Source organism: Chrysochloris asiatica, unplaced genomic scaffold, assembly GCF_000296735.1.
Source record: "Chrysochloris asiatica unplaced genomic scaffold, ChrAsi1.0 scaffold00041, whole genome shotgun sequence".
Classification (NCBI taxonomy): domain Eukaryota; kingdom Metazoa; phylum Chordata; class Mammalia; order Afrosoricida; family Chrysochloridae; genus Chrysochloris; species Chrysochloris asiatica.
The window spans coordinates 20,920,575-20,943,218 of NW_006408559.1; the positions used below are offsets into that span (position 1 = coordinate 20,920,575).

Genomic DNA, 22,644 nt, shown 5'->3' on the forward strand with positions numbered 1-22,644 from the left:
ACTCCAATTCTGATGTTACATTCTTCTTCATATAATCCAGCTTCTCTGATAATTTATTCAGCGTACAGATTGAATAAATCTGGTGAAAGAATACACCCCTGGTGCCCACCCTTCCTGATTTTATCAGTGCATCTTGATAGCACGTTTGCCCATTTCAGTGTGCAGAGCTTGATTCAAGTCTTCAGTTCCTACATCTTTGGCTTTAGTCATCGATGCCTACACTGGAATAATGGTTGTATTGATGATCTTTCTTATAGGCATATGGATATTAGCCTATCACTGACAGTGGAGTCATCAGAATGGAAGCCCTCTGCAAATGGGGAGGGCTATCTGGTGAGCTGATTCAGTTCCCTTGGTAGGCCACAAGCACCTTATTTGCATAGTCCCTCCCACTCAGTGAGTTTGTGGGAGTCATATGACTATGGCGACGAGCCAGACGACGGTCATTCACTGCACCACACTCCTCACTGGCCCAGGTCAGCCCAAGTAGTGGGGTGTCCATGGTCATTAGCTGTGGCTGTGGACTTAAGGAGAGGGGAGAAGGCTCTGAGCTAAGTGGGAACTCTGCATGCAATTACTGGGGGACTGGTCAGTGGTGGTAGATGCCACATGGTGGACTACTTCTGGTAACACTTCAAATGTCACGTCATTTCACACTGTCTCCATCTCCCAGCTGCTGTGAGCGAAACAGCACCTGTGGGAGGTGGGTTGTCTCCCAGTTCTGGAGGCCAATGGTCAGCCCTGTCCATCGTCCTTGTTGGTCGTCCCAGGGTTCCTTGGCTTAGACGTGACCCCACTTAGACAGCGTCTGTGTGTCTCCCGTCTCCTACCCTCATGTGGGTCTCAGGGTCTTGGTCAGCTCTTGAGCATTCATTCAGGTGACCCAGTTTAGAGTCCACCCTAGTCATGTAGTTAACTCTCAAAGAAGCCTGTTTCCAACAGGTATAGGACCAGAATTCCCACACATAGTTGGAGGGCACACAGTTCAGTCCATAACAAATGCACAGGTAGTCGGAGGCTGTGGTGTTGGCGGTGTGCCGTGGAGTCGCTTCCGACTCATAGCGACCCTGTTACAGAGTCTCCGAGGCTGTCAACCTTAATGGGAGCAGAAAGCCTCTTCTTTCTCCCTCAGAACAGCTGGTAGTTTCCAACTGCTGACCTTGAGGTTAGCAGCTCGACTTGTAACCACTACGCTACCAGAGCTCCTCGGTTTGAGGCTGACAGTGTTCCAAAAGACTGTTTCCTCCATATATGCAGAACAGAGCTGAGCATACCAGGTGTATGTGACCTGTTTCTCCAGCCGCTGAATGGCAGGCATGGTCAGAGGAGAATTCCCTGAGCCTGGCCTTCTCCTTCAGGGAACGATGCCCAGCCCCGCGTGCGTCTTTTGTTCCTGTTTGTAGAAAGGTCTTCATGCTGCTCTTCTCTAGTTTGCGTTTTCTCCTGCACTGAAATGTTTCTTCTCTTTTTGTCTCCGTGGGACCTTGAAGGCCTCCACGTTCCAGATGGCAATCCTGCTGCAGTACAACACGGAGGACGCCTACACTGTCCAGCAGCTGACCGACAGCACGCAGATCAAAATGGTACCTCACCGTTCTCCACTTTCTCTCTGACACCAGTCAATTGCTTATTCTCATGGGTATTGTGGGAAAAGTGTGGGGACAAGCTGGTTGCATTCAGTGTGAAGTAGCCGTGCCAGGCAGGCCTGTTCAGGACGCGGATGTCGGCAGTTCTGGGCACTTGTCAGCGTGGACGTGGTGACATGCCTTTCTCACATTCTCTTCCCCAGCTTTAACCAACTCTGCCTGCCTGCTAGGGTTTTCTTACTTAGCTAAAGTTCTTCCAGATTTGAATAGTAATAATCCTGTTCGTTTTTTTATTGAGATAATAGTTGACCTGAAATTCACCCTCTGAAAGTGTCCGGGTCCGTACTTCTTCATGTACTCACAGTCTTCCTGCAACCTGTTGCTGTCACGGTTGACTAAATCTCCACTTCCCTTTTGCTTCCCAAAGAAACCCCTCCCTTTAGTGGACTCTCCCGTTTTCCTTCTCCTAGCTACCAGTCTGCTTTTGTTGATTCATCACTAACATAGTTGCCTTGTTGGCACTTCTTGGCCACCGTGTAATGCTGCTTCTGAAGAAGGTAAAGTGGACACAGCATTGCGTATTCCTAGCAGCAGTCCATTGTTGGTGTGAAATGTCTGTCGTTGTATCGTGTCCAGCTCAGAGTGCCCTGTAGCTGGTTTCAGAGCCTGTACATCTCTGCGGGAGCAGAAAGCCTCTTTTTTCTCCATCCTTGTCACCGTGGCCTCAAAGTGATGACTCCTGGGGTGACATGGTAGGAAGGCACTGCCAGCGAACCTCAGGTTCCACAGTTCAAACCCACCAGCTGCTCCTTGGAAGCCCTACACAGGGTCGCTGAGTCGGACAAACTTGACAACACTTAACAACAACAATGACATTGAGTAGCTTTCCATGTGCTAATTGGTCATTTATAGATCGTCTTCGGAGAACTACGTTTTCAGATCCTTTGAGCACTTTTAATTGGGTTGTTTCATTTTAATGTTCTGTGTATACTCTGACCACCACTCATCTGCCAGTTTGTTGTACTGTGGTGGCTTCTGTGATGCTAGAAGCTATGCCACAGGACCAGCAGGGTCACCCATGGTGGGCAGGTTTCAGCTGAGTTTCCAGAGAAAGACAGACAACCTTAGGATGCCTGTCAGGTAGCACCAGAATAGTGTCAGATACCACACTGGAAGATGAGCCACTCAGGTTGGAGGGCACTCAATACAACTGGAGAAGAGCTGCTTCCTCAAAGTAGAGCTGACCTTGGATAATGCAAATGGAATAAGCCTTGTGGGACCTTCTATTTGCTGATGGAGTAAAAGTCAAACCCAAATATGGAATGTTAAGAAGTATGAATGTAATACAATTGTGGCATGCGTCAAGGTAGATGTCCTAGGCATTAACAAGCTGAAATGGACTGGTATTATAAAATCATGTGGTTACTATGCCAGGAATGACAAACTAAAGAGGAATGGCATCAGATTCATCATCAGAAAGAACATCTCTAAGGTCTGTCTTGAAATATGATGCTGTCTGTGATAGGAGAATAGTCATACACCTAGAAGGAAAATCAGTTAATACCACTGTTACTCAAATTTATACAGCAACCACTAAAACCAGTAATGATGACATTGTAGAATTTTTCAGCCTGAAATTGACCAAACATGGAATCAAAGTGTATTGATAATTACCAGTGATTGGAATGCAAAGATTGGAAACAAAGAGGAAGAATCAGTAGTTGGGAAATAGGGCCTTGGTGACAGAAACATGCTGGAAATCACATGATGACATTTTATAAGAACAATGACTAGTTCGTTGCAAATACCATTTTTAAACAACGTAAAAGATGACTGTACACATGGACCCCACCAGATGGACTACACAGAAATCAAACTGACTGCATCTTGGGAGTAGACAGTGGAAAGCCTTTATAGCATGAACAAGGCCAGGGCAGACTGTAGGACAGACCATCAGTTATTGCTCATATGCAAGTTCAGGCTGAAGCCAAAGAAAATGAAAAGTCCCTGAGAGCCAAAATATGACCTTGAGCCTCTCCCACCTGAATTTAGAGATCATCTGAAGAGCAGATTTGATGCTTTAGACACTGATGACCAAAGAGCAGAAGAGTTGTGGGAAGCCATCAAAATCATCATTGATGAAGTTAACAGAGATTTCTGGCAAGACGGCGGAATAGGCAGATGCACTACACGGACCTCTACAAGGTCCAAGAGACCAAATTAAACAGAAATTTCTGGCCCCTCTGGACTTCAGGGTTAGAGAGGTGGATGCGGTCCTTTTTGGGAGGAGAGGCCGAGCAGGGGTGATGAGAGAGGGAGACGGGCGAACAGTAGGCCAGATGCGGCTCAGCCATGTTGTTGAGCAGCTTTGGCAGCAGAGGGAAGCCTGGCAGAGCAGATTTACTGTGTGATTTCTTCCTCTTCCCCATGTTCCCCTGGTGACCAGAGGTGTGCCCACGACTGCCCCCACTCTGATGTGCTGCTTTGGTGCCCCAGCTTCCCTGAGGTCCTAACAGACACTGAAACCAGCCCCATCCAGGGCCCCCATGAAGAGGACTTCTGGATTGAGTGCCCTGAACATGGATAAACACCCAGGGCAATACAAACTCCATCTAGGGTCAGGAACTCTGCCGTCACATCCCTTCCGCAATCACTTCGTGAACTCCCTGAACTTGCAGGAGCCCACCAGATAATCTCCTGCTTCTGAGTCCAACAACTGCGCTGTTTATTTTTACAAATACAACAGCCACACAGTGACCAGGAGAAAACAGGCAGTTTCAGCTCACCTGAAGAAACGAGCGACTGGCTCAAACAAATGACCAAGATACAGAGCCAGAATACATTTGTGAGAGGACAAAGGTAATGGAACTAACTAAAAGGGATGTAATAGAATGATATTTTAGTACCTGTAAGGGGTTGACAAGAGAAATGAAGAAAAGCAAGGAGGATACAGAACAAAGCTCGAGAAGAATTGAGGAAAACACTGCAAGTACAAACAGACCAAAGCAGTGTAAATTCTAAACAATACAAAAGCTGCACTTAGAAATCCAGAAGAGCAATACTGAGAGTTCAGAAATGGACAAGATACTGAATAGGCAAAGGAGAAAATTAGAAGCGATGGAAGCCTGAATTACTGAACTGGAGTTAAATCTCTCAATACTAGTATGCTGTAAGAGCAATCAGAAAAACAACGAAAAACTATGAAGAAAGCCTCAGAGTTTTATGTGGGGACACCATGAAGAGGAACTGCTTAGTGGGTCGTTGGAATTCCAAATAAGAAGAAAAAATCCAAAGCTCAGAGAAAATTGTCAAAGAGTTGGTGGAAGCAAACTTCCCTAATGTCATGAAAGACAAGAGATACGCGTGCAAGAAGCTGAACAAATCCCAAACAGGCTAGATCCCAAAAGAAAATCACCAAGACGCATCATCATCACGTTTTCCAAAATCTGAGAGAAGTAAGAATCCTGAGAGCAGCTTAGCAAAAACAAAAAGCTGCCAAGAAGGGAGAACCGATAAGACTAAGCTCGGCTTTCTCAACAGAAGTCATCATTGAGATGACATGTATAAATCTCTGAAAGAAAACAAATGCCAACCAAGCATCCTATACCCAGCAAAGCTGTCCCTCAAATATGATGGCAAAATTAGGACTTTTCTTGATAAACAGGAATTTGAAGGCATTTATAATGAGAAGACTAACTTTATAAACAATGTTAAGGGGTGTTCTTTGGACTGAGGACCAACAACAGCAGGAGAACAACCTGAGATTACCATCCATGGCAACACCACCTAGAACTCAATCCAAATACAGATTAAAGTCAAACAAACCTAGAAGAGTGAGACTCGGGAGACCCAGAGATACCAGAGTATAATACATAACAGAGCTAAAAGAGATAATAGTCTAGGGACGGGATTTCCAAATGACAAGGATGTCAAGTAGAGTTCAGATGAAACAGATTGTTTTAAGCAGGGAAAAAACAAATTACAGGAGAACTTCAAAGAAAAGTAATACACCTGCACTTTAAAATGAAAATCAGAAAAATTCAGTGAGCACTAACACAACACAAATGAACTCAACGTAGACAACTGTGTGGAACCAAAGAAACCAATCAGCACCACAAAAATGACAGCAGTCAGTTCATAGCTATTGATAATTTCACTGAATGTAAATGGATTAAATGTACCAATCAAGAGACAGAGAAAACAGAGACATACCAAAAAGATAGAGACAGCGAAATGCCCAACAACAGAGGAACGGCTCTGGCACATACACACAGTGGAAACTATAAAACGTTGTAGAAGAATGTTGGATCTGGACTCATGGCATGGTTGAACCTGGAGGACATTATGCTGAGTGGAATTAGTCAATCACGAAAGGACAAATATTATATGAGATCGATGTACGAAGCTTTAAAAAAAGGTTTTCTTGTAACAGAAACCATCTATGATGGTTACAGGGGGTGTGGGGAAGGGAAAATCATTGACAGGCTAGAGAGCAACACATGTTAACATGGGTGACACGGCAGGGAAGCTGGAAGTATCAGGTGCAGTGAGGAACGCACACGTTACAGTGAGCCGCAATTGGTGCGTGGAGGAACCTGCAGCCATGTGATCTGTTGACTGTAAAGCTGATCATCTGCTCTGTAAACCTTCAGTCAATTCACAATCCAAAGTGGAACTTTTTTTTTTTAAAGGCAGTCTTCTGGCAAGATGGCGGACTAGACAGGTAGACTAGGCAAACACACTACACAGACCCTCTTACAACAAAGGTACAAGAGACCAAATGCAATGAAAACAGGTGAAAATTCTGGTACCCTGAACTTCAAAAAAGAAAGGTTCGAAAGATGGATGGAGCGTTTGCTGGGAGTTGAGGCTGACTGGCGAGCCGTGGGCTTGGCAGCGAAGGGAAGCCTGGCAGATCAGATTCACCTGGGCTACCGGACAAGTGTGGTTTCTTGTTTCTCCCAGTGTTCCCTGGGTGAACAGAGGTGTGGCCCGCTCTCATCCTCACCCACCTCTTGCATAGACCAGTGCTTCATTCTGTTGTGCACAATGACAATGCATTCTGAATGCTAGACCCGTATCGAATATGTGTGACTTACAAATACTTGTCACTTTCTTGATAAGGTCCTTTGATGCATAAAAGTTTATTTTGATGAGTCCAGTTATCTACCTGTTCTTTTATTGTTTCTATTTTTGTTGCTATGTCTAAGAAGTAATTGCCTAACCAAAGGTCACAAAGATCCCTCCTGTTTTCTTTGCAAAGGGTTCTTACATTTAGGCCGTTGGTCGGCTTGGTGTCTCGGCAGGCACGTGAAGAGCTGGTTGTACAGCCTGACCACATAAAATGGACTCGGTTCCCTTGTCATCAGTCAGGAGACTGTAGGTGTGTGGACTTCTGTCTAGACTCGCGATTCTATTCCATAAACCTGTAAATTTCCCTTTATACTAGTTAGTGCCAAACGGTTTTGATTATTATAACTTTATAGAACATTTAGAAATCGGACTGTGTGAGTCCTTCAATTTTGGTCTTGTTTCTTAAGATTGTCTTAGTGATTTTGGACCCATTGCCATTTTACATAAATTTGAAGATCAGATTTTCTTTTTCTGCACAAAAGACCATCGGAACTTAACGTCTTGGTGTAAGTCTTTGGTGTGTGCGCTGATGTTACATCCTGTAACCGTTCTGAGCGTGTTTACTAACTCTGGCTGTGTGTGTGTGTGTGTGTGTGTGTGTGTGTGAATTCTTGGGAGTTTTCATGTATCTGCACAGTTTGACTTCTGTTTTTGAGTTGAGTTTCTTTCCTGCCTCATTGCTCTCACACGCACTTTAGTACAATGCTGACTAGTAACAGTGAAAGCTAGCAGCACCCTTGTATTGTTCCCAGCCTCGGGTACGTTTTCAGGGTTTCCTCATTGAGAATGATACTGGCCGTGGTTTTTCATAGATGCTCTTTATCGTGTTGAAGAAATTCCCATCTATCCCTAGTGTGTTGGGTGTTTTTATTGTGAAAAAGGCTGCTGTTGGGTTTTGTTGAATAATCTTCTGTATCTGTTGATGCTGATGTGGTGTATTTTGCAGATTGATTTTCTTGTTAGGACCGTTTTTGCATTCTGGGATGAATCTCACTTGGTTCTATTGGCATTCACTGGTGTTGAGGTGGTTCTGGTTCAGGGAACCTACATCCGACAGAATGAAACATTGCTAAGTTTGGTGTTGAGGAGGTTGCGTTGAGGAGGTTGCATCTATGGGTAGTTTTCCTGTGATGCTTCTGTCAGGCATTAGTCTCTGTAATGCCGTCCTCCGAATGGGTTCCGAGTCACTTCTTTGTGTCTCAGGAGATTTGCTTCATGTTCGTCCCAGATACATCTCAAAGCTGAGTCTCAAAGCGAGTTTGCTCCTTGCACACACCAGAGTCTGGTTCCTACTGCCTACTTGAGTGAGTCTGGGGGGCTTAGTTGCTACTCCGTGTGACCCTTGGGTGGTTTGTGATGGAAACAGTCTAGTCTCTTACCTAGTTTGGGGACGAGAACACACGCGAGCAGTGAGCAGAGTGGGCACCTGCAAAGGATAGGACCAGGTCCCAGCCACACGGCCCCCCAGTTATAGTAGTGGTGCACATGGTGCCGGATCATGGGGTGATGGGGTGGCCACCTGGTGACGTGTCCATGTGCTGTGTTGACGCCAGAACACGTGGTTTCTGGCATCTGAGCGCTGCAGCGTCGTCATAGTCATGTGTCAGTGACGAAGGCCCGCAATGGCTGTGTTGTTCAGGTGGGGGGACGGGGTTGGTACTGCTTTATGGCAAAGTGCTGTCACTGCTAACCCGCCCTGTTTTCCCAAACCGCAGGACATTTTGGCACAAGTCCTACAGATTTTACTGAAGTCGAAGTTACTGGTAAGTGTGTCGTTTCTGTGTTAAACTAGAAGACAGACTTTTCTTGCAGCTCCGTAGAAATGGTGGTTTTCTTACAGGTCTTGGAAGATGAAAATGCGAATGTTGACGAAGTGGAATTGAAGCCAGACACCTTAATAAAGTTATTTCTCGGTTATAAAAAGTAAGAGAGGGTCGTGCACCGAGGGAGGCTGTTGGGACCGATCTGAGACCATGACGCTCCCGGCTGTGCACAGCTCTGTTGGGTTGGTTTAGTCAGCAGATTCCTTGACACACGGATCTAAACAGCTAGAAATCCCACGGGTGTTCATCTCGTTATTGACACAGATGAAGGCAGGGTGGGCAGGTGAAAGAGCAGGTTTCACCTGTGCTAACACATCCTCCATTTTCCTACAGTAAGAAATTAAGGGTTAACATCAATGTGCCAATGAAGACAGAACAGAAGCAGGAACAAGAAACCACACACAAAAACATTGAGGAAGACCGCAAACTGCTGATCCAGGTGAGAGGGCGACTTGTGGGATGGGCAGGGAGGGCTGTGTAATGCAGGGGTGCGTGCACACACTTCAACTTTCCTCAGCTACTTTGCTGTTGGGTTTTTGCTGGGCGCTGTCAGGTGGGTTCCGACTCACAGGCTCCACAGGACAAAGTAGAACTATCCCAAAGCTACAGGGACTGTTGTCCGCTCGGGGAGCAGGTCACCAGGTCTCATGCACAGAATGGCAGGTGGCTTTGAACCGCGGAAGCACTGCTAACTGGGAATCCTTGAGTCTAATGAGCCTTGCGGTCCCTCTCCCCAGGCAGCCATTGTGAGGATCATGAAGATGAGGAAGGTCTTAAAGCACCAGCAGCTGCTGGGGGAGGTGCTCACACAGCTGTCCTCGCGCTTCAAGCCCCGGGTCCCCGTCATTAAGGTAGGCTGTGGCTGAGTGGGTTGGTGGCACTGTGGCACTTTTAAGGAGGGGATAGGCGCTTTCTGGTGATGTACTGGACTGTCCGTGGAGAAGGCCCGGTCCTTTGTTAACCACACGGTCATCTGTGTGAGCCAGACTGCTGGGGCCACAGAGTCGAGCAGTGCTAATGCCCAGGGATCCGGGGGAGGGGGTGTGGGGGGGCAGGTGGGTCATTTTATAGGGTGAGGCTGGGGGCCACCTGATGGAAAATGTGGTTTTTTTTCCCTTTATTTTGATAAAAATGTCTAGAAATGCATTGACATTCTGATTGAGAAAGAGTATTTGGAGCGAGTGGACGGTGAAAAAGACACCTACAGCTACCTGGCCTAGCCTTCTGGAACGGTGTGGCCGGGCCACTGCGTCGTTGCTCCATGTGGATGGACAGCAACCCCGCCTCAGCTGAGACCGACGCCCCAGGGTGGCCTCGGGCCCACACCCAATCGCTCAGGACTGACACTTGCGTCTGTGCTGACCGACAAACAGATGCAACGCCATTTCATCTACTTTAAGGACCGAGGGGACAGGCCTCCGGAGGCTGCATGCCACTGCATCACATCAGCACACGCCGCCCTCGAGGCCGGAGGGCAGGTGGCCTGCGCCACCGCTGTGGAGACATTTGTACAGTGTGCTTCATTTTTTAATGTGTGAGAATAAAGAGAATTAAAGGATTTCTGTACAAGTCGCATTTGGTTTTGTTTTAAGTTTTACTAATTTCTATATGTAAATAAAAGATATAATGATTATGCAATTGAACGTATTTCCCGTCTCTTCCTGTATCTGCAAAGACTGCATTCGCTGGATTGAACAGGTGGTGCTTTGACATTGAGACTTCTTCCTACAGGAGCTGGAGGCAGCTTGTGTGAGGAGCTGCCCTGACGTTCTGGTCTCCACAGTTCTAACCAGCTGCTCCAGCAAAAAGGCCACGATTGAAAGATGGAAACAGCTTCGAATCCTAAGGAGCAAGAGATCTGGGCCGTTTCCAAACTGCAGGTAAGTAAGAATGTGCACAGAGCTGTAGGGTGCAGTCAGTTCCTGGGGGGATCCTGGCCAGGCAGAAGCAGCCAAACTCTGTTCTCGGCCTGGAATTCCCACCACCTCTAGCGTGCCTCTACCAGGTCATCGTAAAAGAGGACAGGTACAGCAACATTGTTCAACTTTCAGCTGCATTCTGGGTGGCCGCCTAGGCAGCTGCAACTCCACAGACCGTCTGCAGTGAGTGATAACCCAGGAACCCTGAGCGGCGGCAGTAAGTAGAGAGAGGTGATGAGATACTGACTAGGAGAAGCGGCAGGCCTAACTCGGCACGGCACATTGGATCTGGATGCACGCCGGTGGTTAGTGACAACAAAAGGTCCAATTCCTACTCCCTTAGCCAATCTCTGCTCTATCTACCAGGTCAGAGCTGTGCAGCTCGGGGGAACCAGGTGAGGTGCCCCACCCCCAGCATGTGGAGGTAGTACCTCTGGCTTTAGACCCACAGAGCAGGGTCTCCACCTAGGGCCGCACGCCACCCTCTCAGCCCGCCCGCCTGTGAGCTTGGCTAGCAGAGGGTGTCAGTTCATACATACTATATATGCCCGAATTGTTTTCCCTTTCCTTATCATCCTTTTTCAGCTTTGTGGTTTTTCCTTTTTCACTCTTTACATTCTTTTCCCCTTATTTTTCTTTCTCATTTTACTATTGTCCCACTTTATTTTCTTTTCTCATCTTAACGGGTGTTTCCCAGCCACACCACAACAGCCCTGATGCCTTACCTACTAGGCAAGTCACTACTCTGATGATGACAGCAGACGATGCTACTTTCTGGAACCACATACACACTCGAGGAGGCTGGGGTAAAGGCCTAAGAACACCTCAACATAGAATCAAAATACACAGAAACACAACAGTGTCTCAGACCTAATCTCAGTTCACATAAACGACATGGGCTCACACAAGTAACCAAAACAAAGCCAGAAAATGTATGAAGAAGAAAAGATACTGAAATTAAAGAAGTCAAAGGAATCTTTAGGTAACTTCAACGAACTGAAGGATCTGGAGTTCACACCAAAATAACTTAGAATTCAGTAAAGCACTAAACGGTAAATTAGATAGGAAAGTTGCCAAGTGATTGAGGGTCACAAGGTGTTTCATGCTTTGGGAGGAGGGGGACTACCTGTGTCGTCTTCACCGGGAGCCAATTCTGAGAGCAGAACCAGACAAGTCACTTGAACTACACAGCTCTGGGTGGAAGACATGTTTCTTTCGTTCATGTGTCCCCAACAGATGGAGCATACTGTATTGTTGCATGCCTTGTAATGTTTTCTTACAACATTTTGAAAATAACTTGTTTATATTCAACATGTCTGAGCTCCCCAGCATTTGTTACTGCAGCTGGAGATGGTTTGCTTTGTTAATGACTAGCCTACTTTTTGTAAAGTCTGTTCCTGTGTATGCCCACTTGTCTCCATCCCTTCTTTATGATCATGGGAGGGGACAGGACTAAAATGCCAAGTGCTCATCAGCATTCAGGATTCTGTGAGGAGGCAGAAATGGGAGTGTGGTCTGTTGGAACCTGAGGTGTGGGGCACAGCAGAGGTAGCTGGTCATTGCTAACACTGACCACAGGAAGAATTAGAATTAGAGGAGTTTGGTCAGAGAGCCCCACAGTCACCTGCCAGTGTCTGCTGAAGGCTCTCAGGCTTCCCTCCTAGGTGCCATCAAGTCCCATGGGCCACAGTGCCTGACCTATCCGTTCTGAGGATCACTGATCACAGGTGTGACAGCCAGAGTCCATCAAGTCAGGTGACAGATGAGCAAGAGATCATGATAATGGAAATTCAAGTATCTTTATTCAAAGTTGAAAAATGTACCACACGGCATTGCTGCAAAAAGTCACTGGTACAAAACACTGGTGAAAAGGCAATTAGAAGTAGGTTTTAAACTCGTTACTATAAATTACTGTTACAGTACTTCGTAAGTTGAGAATTCAAACTGTGTGTGAGCGGCGCAGATGGCCGGTGTCAGGGGATCTCCATCTCTCTCTCAATGCCCACGTACTTCAGGGCATCCGCCTGGCTGTATCTGTATGAATGACAGGGGAGGCTGCTGACCAGGGAGCCCCTAACCTCTTGTCCCCACCACCCTGCTGCTACTGCTGCTAACTATGGGAACTCAATGGCCCGTCCAGCTCAAAGCAGAATGGCTACACCCAGAGGGGCCTACAGACACTGTGCTATGTGGTGTAGGTACAGCCAGCTCTGGGCATCAGACACCACCCGCCCTGCAGAAGGGGATTCAGGGGTGCTTTGACAGGCCCGACGATCACAAAGCCAAATGCAGTGACGTGTGCATGGTAGCCTCGCTTGACACCCATCACTCAGCACTAAGCAAGCACAAGCAGCCTCCCCATGAGCCCCACTGACCTGTAGTCAAAGAACAGCTCCTCGCCAGTCTGGATGGCCCGTTTGGCAAAGATGCCGATCCTATGGTCACCATTTACCATCATCACTAGAAGAGACGGCCACCAACCAAGTGAGCGCCAAGCAGACCACACAAGTCCCCAGCATGCCAGCACACGGTTCTTGGCACCTACCTTTGGCGTAGCAGTTTGGATTTACTGAATGATTCGCAAAACGGATTTTGTTCCCCTTACGGGTTGCATCCACAACAAAATCTACCGAAGAAAGAGTACAACCAATGAGTCCATTCAAAGTTCATTTCTCCTCCTAAAGCAACCTCGGTCCAAGCAGGAGCTAAATGAGCGCCCCCCTGCACCCTCAGTGCTGTAAAAACAGCGCTCTCATTAGCCAGTGACTGCAGAACACAATGTCAACTCCACTCACTCTCAGATTTGACACTGCTATCGTCGTATCAGGAGCTCTGCTAACTTAGTGCTTACGACTCAGGCTGCTAACTCAGGGTCAGCGGTTCCACGAGACAAAGACGAGGCTTTGTGCTCCCGTATAGATTTATAGCCTCAGAAACCCTGTAAGGGGTCGCTATGAGTCGGAACCGACTCCACTGACATCACCACCACCAGAGTTTCGTCATGTAGTACGTCTGGGACACATGCCTAGGCCACCTGTGCTGCTGGACCCACAAAACGTGGCTCAGGCACTTTGCACACAGAATATTCCACAGGGACGCCAGCAGCCCAGTCCTTGGCCTCCATTCACCAAGGTCTCCCTCCTCCCCTGCGCCAGGGACCACACAGAAGGAGGGGCGGGCCCGGCGGAGGGGCGTTCCCACACACCGTTATTGAGGTTGAAGAGGAAGCTGCACATGTATTTGTCATACACTTTGCCTCTCCTGTCAGCCTCGTCTTGAGAGATGATCTGCAAGGAAAGGCACGGAGGTCAGCGGTCACGTCTGCAAGAAGGCTACCCACTCCCGAGGGCATGCCTCCTCACCTCCCCACAGTACTCCGAGATGAACTCATTCTTCTGAACCGGGTCTTTGATGAAGATGCCCCAGCCGGCCACATCCGAGGGAGCCAGCAGTAAATGCTACAACAGACGGTCACGGGTCAACACAGGGCTCCCACACCACCTCACAGAAGAGAGGTGACCTTAACGTGGGGCCCTTGATGCCCCTCAATAACTCACTGTCAACTCTGATGTGAAGATGGACTCAGCCCCCTTTCTGCATGAACCAGGTCACAGTCCCTACTGTGTGGTGTGAACGGCCTGAACACCCAACCAAACCACACAACTAGTGGAGAAATCCAACACACCATCTAGACGCGTGGGTTCAGCCACAGTGTGACCAGTCAAGAGCAGGGAGAAGTGCCCTGGTGTCACAGTGGTTAAAGTACTCCTCTAAAGAAACCGCCAGCAGCAATCCGCTCCTGCAAAGGTGAGTCTTGGGCACCGAACAGGGTAGTTCTGTTTGGACCAAGGTCACTGAGCTGGAATCCAGGACAGGGTGTGATGGACGGCTGTTGCAGCCACACACAGTGTTGTGACTTCAGAGCACCAGGAACAACCAGCAGCTCTTCCCATCTCCCCAACATGTCAGAGCCGAGCTGCTCCTCGGGTTATCATTTTTCAGACGTATCTGTAGACTAGACCCTCTAGCACATTAACAATCTGTATACACCACCCAGGGAGACTCCAAGTGCTATGAATTGGTTCAAAGCGAACTCAACACCCGTTGCCATCCTGCACCTTCTTGGAGCCTCGCTGAATGCTGCAGTTCTTGCAGGACACGTTCTTGCTGTCCCAGTGGTCAGCGGCCCCGCACGTCAGGCACAAGTCGGGGTCACACTCGCGCACAGCCAAGTAGCAGGGGCACTGCTTGGTGTTGCACTGTGCTTTGCAGCGGCAGCCGGGAAAGCGGTTCTGACCTGGAGAGAGACGTGACTGTCGGCCAACGGTGTCCTCATCCACTCGATTGAGTGGTCCTCCCTCCCAGCACCAACAGACCGTTTGGGTACATGTCCTCGGGTACCCCTAAAAAGAGTGACCACACTCACACTCGGAGCTGCACTGGCAGAACTTCTCACAGAAGTTCTGTGCGATCACACAGGGACACGAGCTGTCACAGGGCTGCCGGGGGTGGTCACAAGGCTGGTAGTTGTACACGTGGTTCGAGGAGCCATCTGGATCAGACAGCAGCAAGGAAGGCCCCCCACCAAGTCAACCTGTCACCCTCAGGTTCAGCCAGAGCCACGTCACTCACCCCTCCCCTGGTTACAATGTGACAGGCCGACCCCCCTACACCCTCCATCACAGACCAATCCACCCAGTGTTACTGAGACAGCAGAGTGGGCGAAGGCAGCTACAGACCCTTTTTCAGTTGTATCTTCCTGCAGTGGGCGGCCCATAACCTGCAGGGACAGAGAAAACAGGCTCCACGAGTGTGGGCAGAGCGGGCAGCCAGGGCTGGGGCAGGGATGTGGGCTGTCAGGGGGCCAGGGGAGCAAGTGGCACAGAGTTACCGGTGTTTCCTCTTCTTCTTTCTCGGAGGTGTGTCGACGTCCTCAGCAGGGGCAGGTGCAATAATGCTGGACTCCTTGACTCTAAACTCATACACCTGAGCCGAGGTACAGGCAACACAGCCATAAGGATGGGGCACACCGACCCCCTTACAGCCTCACCACACTGCCATGCGCCTGCAGGACCCACCTAGACCGAAGACCCGACCTGGGCTCACCTGTCTGCACGTTTTGGTCCCAATAAGTCTTGCGATGGCGCAGAAGTTGTCGTAATAGGTGCCGATGAGGACACGGAACAAGGAGGCCTCAGCGCCACTCCACTCCACGCTCTCGGGGGGCTCTGTGTTTGGCTTCATCTTGATCGGTGTTTGGCACCGGGAGTTTGCTTCTGCAAATCCAAAGTGAAGTATCAGTCCAGGAACGCCCATTATACGGCCTGAATGAAATGACGGGTCTGCTGCGGACGCAGGAGCCGGAGCAGAACCAAGAGGCACCCGTTATTTTGAACTAAAGCTGCAGCATGTCTTCGGGCAGCAAGCATACTGGATGATGTCATCCCACCCACAACCAACGCCTCACACAGAACCGGCTTGACAGCACGTCAGGAAATGGCGGAGGGAGAAGAGCCAGCGTCCACTCAGCAATCCACCCAGGAAAGCCTCTTGAGACACCAGACAGAGCCCCGGGCAGCCCACCGGGCCGGCCACCATCCTCACCTGAGGAGCTAGACGTCTCGTCCTTCTTCTCCTCCTCCTCCTTGTCGTTGTTCTCCCCGCCCGTCTCCGTCCCCGCCTCCCGGTCACTGTCTGTGTCTTTAGACTCCAGCACACTGATGGTGGGTGTACTGGGCCGGCTGCTGTTGTTAGGTAGCCGCCCCCTCCTGCGGCCACCAGGGCGCTTTGGCGGGGTCTTGATCCGCTCAGCTGTGAGAGCAGCAGCGAACTCCTTTGCTCCCTCCTACAGAGCGAGAAATGCAGCAGCAAGGCAAAGTTCTAGAACTCATTGCGGTGGAAAAGGAAAAAAAGCTGCAAGGAGCAAGGTAGCCAAGACATTTGTCACAAACAAACGCATGCATACCCGACTACACCTGCATTCAGTTTTGAGAACTTCAAAGAAGCTAGGCAAAGGTACACACGATGCTGCAGGGGACAGGACGCTCTGCATTGGGTGTGGCTGTGAGGGTAAGCACTGGACGGAGGATGGACAGACGTGGGACACGCCTTCAGGAAAGACCCTGGTACTAGAAAAGGACATCTGAGGGTCAGTGAAGAAGAGACGGTCCTGCAATCCCATGGACTGAGAGGACAGTACAGGCCCTAGCATGTTTCTCTGATTATGGGTAAGATCACCACGAGTCAGAGCCAACCGAAAGGCATGACTAACACGCAGTGATTTCCAGGCACAGAGCCCTCCACATGCAGCCTAGAGCCAGGCTTCCTGTGTGTTAAGGTAATACACGCGGTCCACAGCACGGGGGAACAGGGACAGACACAGGCTCTTTCTTGCCTCACTCTTGCAGTGCCTTATCTCATACAAAGGCAGACACAGCCTCATCTTTCTCTTGTCAAGTGGCTGGTGGGTTCAAACTGCTGACCTTTTAACTAGTCATGGGGTGCTTTCACACTGCACCACCAGGCTCCGCTGCCTCATGTTCTAGAACCTAGACTATCCTGTGAGGGACACAGATGCACGAAGACATGAAACCACTTCTGGAATACCACGTGCTGGCCCACACCTCAGGAAGTAGAGATCGGTGGTGCACCAGCCCCAAGTGTGCGGTATAAGAGGAAGTATAACTTTCAGTTTCAGCCCAAAACACCAAGCTGTTCATAAATTCTGCAGTGCTCTCAGTAAGTCACTTAATAACAATTCTACAAATCTCTCCAAAGCCAACAGGAAAATGAAGCCTCAGGAGGTTTGGTTCGGACAGGAACAGGTAGAAACAAGGTGGCACTCACAAAACACCATCTTTCTCTCGTCACTTTATCTACGTCACCCATAAAAATCTTCCGTGGGGCCTATACAGTCAGTCCTCGACTTAGGGACAGATCACTTAGGACCATCCTTTCTAGTCGTCTTTTATAATATGTACAACATACAACATGGTAACCCATAACTAACTGATGTCATCATTCTCGTGTCAACTCCTAAAGTCAAAAATTGGGATTTATAAAGATACTGATAAGAAGAAGTCATGATAATGAAAAGGTGCTCAGCTTACATCAGAAGTGACTTACAGCGGAGTCACTGGAACAGAACCCTGTCGTAAATTAGGGACTACCTGTGATGTGGCCCGGTCTTGGGTCTAAACCCAGAGAAGGAACACAGCTTTAAGAAAAGCTCCAACGTGCCCTGATCTGCAAAGGGTCGTGGGGGTTCGTGGGGGCCTTGAGCTCGATGCTCTAAAGACACTGTGTGCTGCTAAAGGAACTTGGGAACCAAGAGGGACCACACAGTGCAGGCCACACCGCCAGGGCACATTCGCCCTGGGTTCTGATCATGCTTCTCAGATACCCTTGGAAAACTAAAGCAGACCACTTACCAGGTGCTGGTAACACTGTGGTCCACACGGTTTGTTGTCCAGAGCGGTTTCTGTGTTTTTTCGCTTGTACGTGTTGGGTGTTGCATGAAAAGCTGCAAAGTAAATGAAACCTAAGTGTCAGAATAGACCTATAAAATATGTTTAATCATCTTTTCCCTTATTGCTGTTAGCTGCCATCGAGTCAATTCCAATTCACAGTGACCCTGTAGTTTCCAAGGAGTGGCTGGTGGATTTCAACTGCCAACCCTGCAGTTAACAGTCCAGTGCTTATCCTTCAGTGCCACACCTGGATATGTTCTCTCCTCTGGTCCCCATCTTGAGCTGTGAACCACACTCTGGGTGAATTAGCAAGGTGCCTCACACTGATTCTCCCCGCACCAGGAGACATAGCAAGGGCAGGGACATTCAAGGCCTCTGGCTCCCCTCAAGCGTCACTGGTGCACACAGAATACGAGTCTAGTAAGTTCAATGAACGGCTGCCTTTCCCCCCTGCGATGAACTCCAATGTTCGGTCTTTATAATTTCCCGGTATCAGCAACCAGGTTACCCAATGAGCAGAGGGCTGGGGCCCACTGGTCCCATTGAAAACATGGGTGTCCCAGACACGAAAATGATGCTAATTCTACTTGCGGCACAAGTGAAATACTTCACTGATAGCCACCATCTTTCCTTGGTCTGGATTAAGAGAAAGTGGAAGCGACGATGCGAACAGGATTTTATGATTCAGCTGTGACTCCCAACAGGGTTAATTATGAGAACTCACTACTATCCGAAAGGAGGATCCTGGAGTGCAGTGTGTCCTTTGGGCCCAGAGACAGAAAGCTGTGACTGAGCAGCAGACGAGCGGCAGGTGTCCCAGGCCACAGAGCAAATGTCCCTAAGTGTCTGCAGGCATGGGACTGGGGAACTAAGTGTGCTGCCCCTCAGGCTTACAGTAGACTGGAGTGTCCTTTGAGCATTTCCCAGCAGTCCTAAAAGAGCATGCTAACACTGCCGAAGAAGTGTCAAGGGCCGAAGGCCAATGAGCACAGCTAAAAGGCTGTCCTGGCTAAAGAAATCGCGTTCTGAGCATTTCTGACCCTGAATTGTAACCTGCACATTTCCCTGACAAACCCTGTCTGAATTCTACATGACAATGGCAACGAATTACTAAACTCCTCAGCAAAGATGCAGAGCAGGATGCTTGGTGCCATCTTTTATTGTACACCACCCAGGCAAGTGCTGATTACACCAGTCCCCCAAGAAACCAAATGCTTAAAACTTCACATCTCTCTGGTGGATGACCGCTGTGGACACAGGAGGATGAGCAGAGAGTGAGTCACCTGCACAAGGCACAAGGCTGCACGCCAAACACAAGATGAAAACGATCTAGTGCTGAAAGGCTTTACTTCATCAGGAAAGGTCAAAGGGGCAGTGAGGACAAAAGGAAAGGAGGAAGGGAAAGGGAGAGATTAAGGACATCACATCACCAGCAAGGAGCTACGTCGCTTGACGGGCTAAAGTCACATACAGTTTGCTAAGCATTTCTGAGACGAAGCGTATTTCATTTGGATGCCTCCGACAGCACAAACTATCCTCCTGTTTCTACCCCAATACTCTTGCTCCAGCAGTTCAGGAAACATACACACATGTGAAGTCAAGGGAACCGGAAGAAACAAGCAGAACTTACTGATGGGCCATCATACCATAAAGAACCCATTCACAGCTTCATTCTTAAATCCCTGTTACTTCACAAAAGCTAGATCTCCCTCAGAGTTACCTCCACCCCACCCCTCAAAATAAACAGCCCATACCATGGAGTCAATTCTGATGCACAGCAGCGCTCTACACACACGGTTCCCCAGGTCATCTCTTCTTTCTCCAATGGAGCACCAGATTGCTTTGAACTACTGACCTTGCAGTTAACAGTCCAACGCTTTACCCAGTGCATCACCAGGGCATCAATTAGAGGAGGCACACTTATAAAGACTTCTAGAAACATCTTGAAGCTTAAACATACCTTTTAGTTAGTGTTGTTACGTGTCATCTAATCAATTCTGACTTATAGGGCCCCTATATAGGGGTTTCCAAGGAGAGGCTGGGGAGCATGAACCACCATCTTGTGGTTCAAACCAACCTTGCAATCTAGTTAGTGCTTTACCTCACAGGGCCACATTACATCTTTAAGTTGTTGTTGTGCCGTCTTCCAACCCATAGCGACCCTGGATAGGGTTTCCAAGGAGTAAACCGCCAACCTTGCAGTTCAAACGGCTTTGCAGTTTGGCGCATTAACCCACAGTGCCACAGCAGGACTTCAACATAAGATACGTTATTGATGTTGTTATGTGCCAAGGAGTCGATTCTGACCCATAGCAACCCTGTACAGGGTTTCCGAGGCTGTAAATCTTTCTCCCGCAGAGCAGCTGGTAGTTTCGAACTGCTGACCTTGAGGATAGCAGCCCGATTCGTAACCACTACACTACCAGAGCTCCTAACGTAAGATATAGTTCAACGTAAATACAATCTAGCGGAAGACCATGTAATATCACCTTCCTGATCAGAAAAATTATTAAAAAGGAATTAAGGGAAGGGACTTGTAACATTTTACAAAATGGACAACATTATTATTGAAGTTTTTACTATCATTATTTAAAAGTCAATCTCTAAAATCTCATTGACAAATCTTACCTAAGGTTTTCAAACAAAGGGACAAAGCGAGTTAGTCACGAGGAAAACTTGCAGCTGCTCAGAGACACCCTTCGACAGTGTCCTGTGCAGCCCCGAGACGGGGAGAGTTCCCCAAGACCTGCAGCAGAGACAGGACAGACCAGTCCGGCAGGCAGCAGATGGGACTAGGACCTCACCGTCTTCTCTCCCAGGTGCCGAGCAAACCTTCCTTCTTTAGAGCCAAGCTCTCACAACGAATGCGTCCACAGCTCTCTTTCTTCTGCGTTATGGTGGTGAACCTTAGAAAACTCCTGGTGTGGCGCTGTTAAGTCAGCACTGGAGTTTGAACCACAAGGTTGGCAGTTCAAACCCACAGCTGCTCCTGGGAAACTATTCAGGGTCGCTAGGCGTTGGCACCAACTAGTCAGCACTCAACAACAATCTTTCTCTACTCAGCCAGGTCTCCCTTGTCAAAGTGCTGATTCTAATAATAAAGAAGACAAGAATCAGGATCTTGATTAGTGTTTGCTACTGTCAGCTCTGAATCAACAGGTGAAGTTGTCCACACAACCTTAGCCAGGTCAACATTTCAGAAGCTTCATATTAAACCTGACTCACCTTCTCTTAACCAAATGAATCCGTTTTCCATCTCAAGGATTTCAACTAGAACTAACATGGCCTGCTTTGATTGATGTTGTTGTTAGGTGCCATCAAGTCTGTAGCGACCCTATGCACAGCAGAACGAAACACTGCCCGATCCTGGGCCAACCTCACTACTGTTGCCACGCTTGAGTCTATCAATGCTGTCACTTGGCCAATCCATCTCGTCGAAGGGTCTTCCTCTTTTTCTCTGACCCGTTTTACCAAACTTGATATCCTCCTCCAGTGACTGGTCCCTCCTGACAATATGTCCTAAGTATGAGAGATGAAGTTTGGCCATCTTACCCTCCAAGGAGCACTCTGGCTGCACTTTTTCCAAAACGGATCTGTTGGTTCTTTTGGCAGCCCATGGCACTTTCCATATGCTCCTCCAACACCATAACTCAAAGGCATCAATTCTTCTACGGTCTTCCTTATTCACTGTCCAGCTTTCGCATGCATATAAGGTTACTGAAAATACCATGGCTTGGGTCAGGCACACCTTAGTCCTCAAGCTAACATCTTTGCTCTTCAACACTTTAAAATGGTCTTGTGCAGCAGATTTACTTAATGCAGTATGTCGTTTGATCTCTTGACTGCTGCTTCCATGAGTGTTGATAGTTAATCCAACAAGAATGAAGTCCTAGAAAACTTCAATCTTTTCTCCATTGGTAAGAATGTTGTTTATTGATCCAGTGGTGAGGATTTTTGTTTTCTTGACATTGAGATGCAATCCATACCTAAGGCTGTGTGTGCTCTTTGATCTTCATCAGTAAATGTTTTAAGTCCTCTTCACTTTCGGCAAGCAAGGTTGTATCATCAGCATATCGCAGGTTGTTAATGAGTCTACCTCCAATCCTGATGCCACATCTTGCTTCATAGAACCCAGCTTCTCGGATTATTTGCTCAGCATACAGGTTAAGTATGGTGAAAAAATACAACCTTTTCGCACACCTTTCTTAATTTTAAAACATTCAGTCTTCCCATGTTCTGTTCAAACAACTTCCTCTTGGTCCAGGTACAGATTCCTCATGAGCACAATTAAGTGTTCCAGAATACTACTCATACTTCGCAATCTTGTCCATAGCTTGTCATGATCCACACAACCGAAAGCCTTTGCGTAGTCAATAAAGCACAAGTAAACATCTTTCTGATATTCTCTGCTTTCAGCCAAGATCCATCAGACATCAGCAATGATATCTCTCTTTCCACAGCCTCTTCTGAATTCAGCTTGAACCTCTGTAAGTTCTCTGTCAATGTATGATTATAACCATTTCTGTATTACCTTTAGCAAAACTGTACTCGCATGAGATATCGAAGAGACTGATGATTTCTGCATTCCGTTGGGTCACCTCTCTTTGGAACGGGCACAAATATGGTTCTCTTCCAATCAGTCGGCCAGATAGTTGTCTTCCAAATTTCTTGGCAGAGATGAGTGAGTGCCTCCTGTGCCGCCTCACTTTCTTGA

General features: G+C 48.2%; 2 protein-coding genes across 6 annotated transcripts in view; one reads left to right on the forward strand and one right to left on the reverse strand.

Moving 5' to 3' along the window:
* CUL1 (cullin 1) overlaps positions 1-9,779 on the forward strand; it is a 38,049-nt gene extending 28,270 nt beyond the window's left edge. Inside the window, exons 16-21 of the mRNA XM_006861202.1 lie at positions 1,491-1,583; positions 8,435-8,482; positions 8,560-8,642; positions 8,876-8,981; positions 9,280-9,393; positions 9,682-9,779. Coding sequence (XP_006861264.1) covers positions 1,491-1,583; positions 8,435-8,482; positions 8,560-8,642; positions 8,876-8,981; positions 9,280-9,393; positions 9,682-9,762 — 525 coding nt within the window. The 3' untranslated portion in view covers positions 9,763-9,779. The remainder of the gene's footprint in view (positions 1-1,490; positions 1,584-8,434; positions 8,483-8,559; positions 8,643-8,875; positions 8,982-9,279; positions 9,394-9,681) is intronic.
* Positions 9,780-12,434: 2,655 nt separating this feature from the next.
* The window catches only part of EZH2 (enhancer of zeste homolog 2 (Drosophila)), a 39,279-nt gene continuing 29,069 nt past the window's right edge, over positions 12,435-22,644 (reverse strand). For 3 of the 5 annotated variants that reach the window (XM_006861205.1, XM_006861206.1, XM_006861203.1), the window contains 12 exons: positions 17,892-17,983; positions 16,066-16,306; positions 15,568-15,737; positions 15,353-15,447; positions 15,201-15,241; positions 14,888-15,013; positions 14,580-14,758; positions 13,824-13,919; positions 13,667-13,748; positions 13,007-13,087; positions 12,837-12,921; positions 12,435-12,495 (listed from right to left, as the gene is read on the reverse strand). In XM_006861205.1, coding sequence (XP_006861267.1) covers positions 12,435-12,495; positions 12,837-12,921; positions 13,007-13,087; positions 13,667-13,748; positions 13,824-13,919; positions 14,580-14,758; positions 14,888-15,013; positions 15,201-15,241; positions 15,353-15,447; positions 15,568-15,737; positions 16,066-16,306; positions 17,892-17,983 — 1,349 coding nt within the window. Of the gene's footprint in view, positions 12,496-12,836; positions 12,922-13,006; positions 13,088-13,666; positions 13,749-13,823; positions 13,920-14,579; positions 14,759-14,887; positions 15,014-15,200; positions 15,242-15,352; positions 15,448-15,567; positions 15,738-16,065; positions 16,307-17,891; positions 17,984-18,824; positions 18,831-22,644 lie in introns of all 5 variants that reach the window. The other 2 variants (XM_006861204.1, XM_006861207.1) reach the window with 2 other exon arrangements.